The sequence below is a fragment of the Opisthorchis viverrini genome (genome assembly GCF_000715545.1).
Source record: "Opisthorchis viverrini unplaced genomic scaffold opera_v5_128, whole genome shotgun sequence".
NCBI lineage: Eukaryota > Metazoa > Platyhelminthes > Trematoda > Opisthorchiida > Opisthorchiidae > Opisthorchis > Opisthorchis viverrini.
Genome location: NW_008751782.1, coordinates 1,169,528 through 1,172,496, shown reverse-complemented (window position 1 = coordinate 1,172,496; position 2,969 = coordinate 1,169,528). Strand labels below are relative to the sequence as shown.

General features: G+C 46.6%; 1 protein-coding gene across 1 annotated transcript in view; it reads left to right on the top strand.

Annotated features, from left to right (window-relative positions):
• Positions 1-371: 371 nt before the first annotated feature.
• Positions 372-2,969, top strand: part of T265_06219 (hypothetical protein) — a gene marked incomplete at both ends in the record, with an annotated part of 10,134 nt that continues 7,536 nt past the window's right edge. The window contains 3 exons of the mRNA XM_009171427.1: positions 372-1,215; positions 2,269-2,348; positions 2,512-2,872. Of these exons, the coding sequence (XP_009169691.1) occupies positions 372-1,215; positions 2,269-2,348; positions 2,512-2,872 (1,285 nt within the window). The remainder of the gene's footprint in view (positions 1,216-2,268; positions 2,349-2,511; positions 2,873-2,969) is intronic.

Below are 2,969 nucleotides of genomic sequence, written 5' to 3'. Positions count from 1 at the left end.
CATTCCCAGGATCGTCGCTGACCCACGCGCCTGCTGTCTCCACGTGTTTGTGAATTTGTATCTGGAGGAATGGTAAGTCAAGACTGCTGATACATGTATGACAACTGTAGCCTTCCAAGCGTGGTTTGCTCATTTCAAGATGGACACCTAACCACAAGCCAAAGCGTGCTAGAGAATCAGCCCTGGAACAACCACCCAATTCGATGAACGCGCGCGACTTTCAACGTGCAGATCAGGAGATCGATTCACTAGCGCACAGTAAAAATGCCATTAAATGACTAATGTTCTAATTAGATGAACAACAAAATGAGGTGGATAATGAAGAGAAGAATATGTTCCAGCCTAGTTTGGCGGAAATTTTCTGAGACTGGATGATTTCGACCAATGTCCCCTTCAGTACCGTGAATCGCCTGCTTGTATCATCGCAGCATAAGCTTCCTGAACTGCCTCGAGACCCGCAGACACTGATGAGAACACCCCGGTCATGTCCAACTAGAGAAGTCTCCCCAGGAGAATACATCCACTTGGGTATTGCGAACGGGCTTCGCCGGGTTGTGCCGATGTACTTGCCACCCCAATCTCATATTATCCATTTACATATGAATGTAGATGGGATGAAGCTGCACAATAACGGTACAACCGTAATCTGGCCTATACTAGCACGTATTGTGCGGCCCTTCACTAGCCCGGTATTCCTTGTTGGGCTTTATGGAGGAGTTCGTAAACCCGAGGACGTTTGTACATACCTGCATGACGTAGTGCAGGAACTGGAAGATCTCCTGCGTCTGGGAGTTGTCGTTAATGACCTGCATCATCAGGTCGTGTTGGATGCAATTATTTGTGACAAACCGGCACGCTCCTTCGTCACACGAATGAGAGCACACAATTCCTACTATGGTTGTGATAAGTGCTGCATAAAGGGACAATACTTCCAAACGAAGATAACGTTTCCATATGGGCAGCATGTTCTGCGAACTGACAACAGTATACGTCGGGATACTCGAAACAGTTTGTCTCCATTCTTTACGTTACCCATTGATTTCGTTCACTGCTTCCCCATAGATTATATGCACTCCATATGTCTCGGTGTTGTCCGTAGATTAGCTTCCATTTTCGTCAACGGTGATCGACCCGTACGCATCGGGCCTGCTGGCTTGAACAGGGTAGATCGGATGATTCGGAATATACGTGCCCATATGCCCGTGGAATTCCCGCGTAAGTGCCGGGAAATTACACTGTACAAACAGTGGAAAGCGACTGAGTTTCGTCAGCTGCTGTTTTACATTGGTCCCATTGTGTTTAAGGACATTCTTCCCCATGAACGTTATCAAAATTTCATAGATCTATTTATATCCGTGTATTTTCTTTCTCATCGTCGCTTTTCTGTTTCCCACATTGATTATGCACGATAATTATTGCTAGTATTTGTTAACAAGTTCCAAAAACTGTATGGCTTGCAGGAGATGGTGTACAATGTCCATTGTCTGCTGCATTTACCGGATGACGTCTCGTCTCACGGGCCTCTGGACAATTTTTAGGCATTCCCCTATGAGTCTTACATGTTCACACTTAAGCGCCTTGTACAAAGTCCCACGTTTCCTGTTAGGCAGATTTATGACGCCTGCAGGACACCCCAGATTACCATGCCGATTGCGATGCGAGCTTACCTTTGAAACAAGCATCACTGCACAAAAAGCGCTTCTTTAATCTCGGTACAGTTGCCTTATCTGCCAGTTCCCCGGATAACGTTGTTTTGGTAGATGGTTATCCGCGCATTGTGACAGGGGTGGAGCATCCCGACACGGCCGACTGCATAATTAAGTATGTTTCATTTCTTTCCCCCGTTTTACCACTTTTCACCCATCCCGTTAATTCTCATTTGCTAAATATTTTTGTGGTAAACAAATTGTCCACAGTTGTAAATAGCTGTCCCCTCTCTTTTGTGCGATGCAAGTGCGCCATGCTTCCATTCAATGGCTTATTTTTAGTTTACCCACTTTTGCACTCTATACCGTAATAATTTTATAATTTGATATGCCGTATCATGCTTACAGTCTTGTAAAGTTCCATGAACAAGGTCTATGGCAGTGTGCAGTCCTCAGTTCTTCATGGATTGAGGGTAACTGCGCTACGTGACCAAAAGTTTACTCGAAGGACCTTTACAAGGCCGTTTGCCTTCAATACAGCCGCCAGCTGGATCATTGAAGCTGAATTGCGAGGTCATTCGGACTTACGGTAGGTGTCATATAGACAGAATTAACTTTTCAGACGAGTTCAAAAAGGCCCGCGAACATGAGAGGAAGTTCCAGTACACGTCGGACCTGGAGACTTCGGATGTAACCGTTGAGGTGGGTCGTAACCGTCCTCGTCGAAAGTAAGACTACCGTGCGTGTTGTCAAGACTTCTTTTAGGAATACCAGAGAAAGAAGCCCCTCCCTCTCCATCAGTCGATCACCGAAAAAAACAAGGTTGATGGTGCCACAATCCCCGCCTTACCCCAGCTTCTCGTAGGCGACACCCCGTGCCTTGTTTTGCTCAACTCCAGAGCGCATACCCCAGCATCCTGCACCCGTCCCGTCCACATCCAACCAGCCCGTATATGCGATGCCTCAGACGGTGCACCGTCTGCCACAGTACGCTTTAAACACCGCACCGGAGATCCCTATGTTTCCAGTTTTATCCCCACCATCTGCTCCTTTATTCCAAACCCCAGGAATGGCAGTACTGCTTCAGCAGAACAAACAGCTGCATCGGAAAATGGACACAATGGCGGAAGATCTTAGATACCTGAAGATCCGCATTGTCAACTCTTTGTTACAAGTCCATAGTTCTTCTGGAACTACCGGCTTTACTTTTCCCCTCCGGAGCAAACGTTCGTGGGACCAACTTGAAAGGAGGACTACGCCAGATTGAACTGGTGATTCAGTGTTGTTGATCTCATTTTGGCCACAGATGAAATACTTCCGATC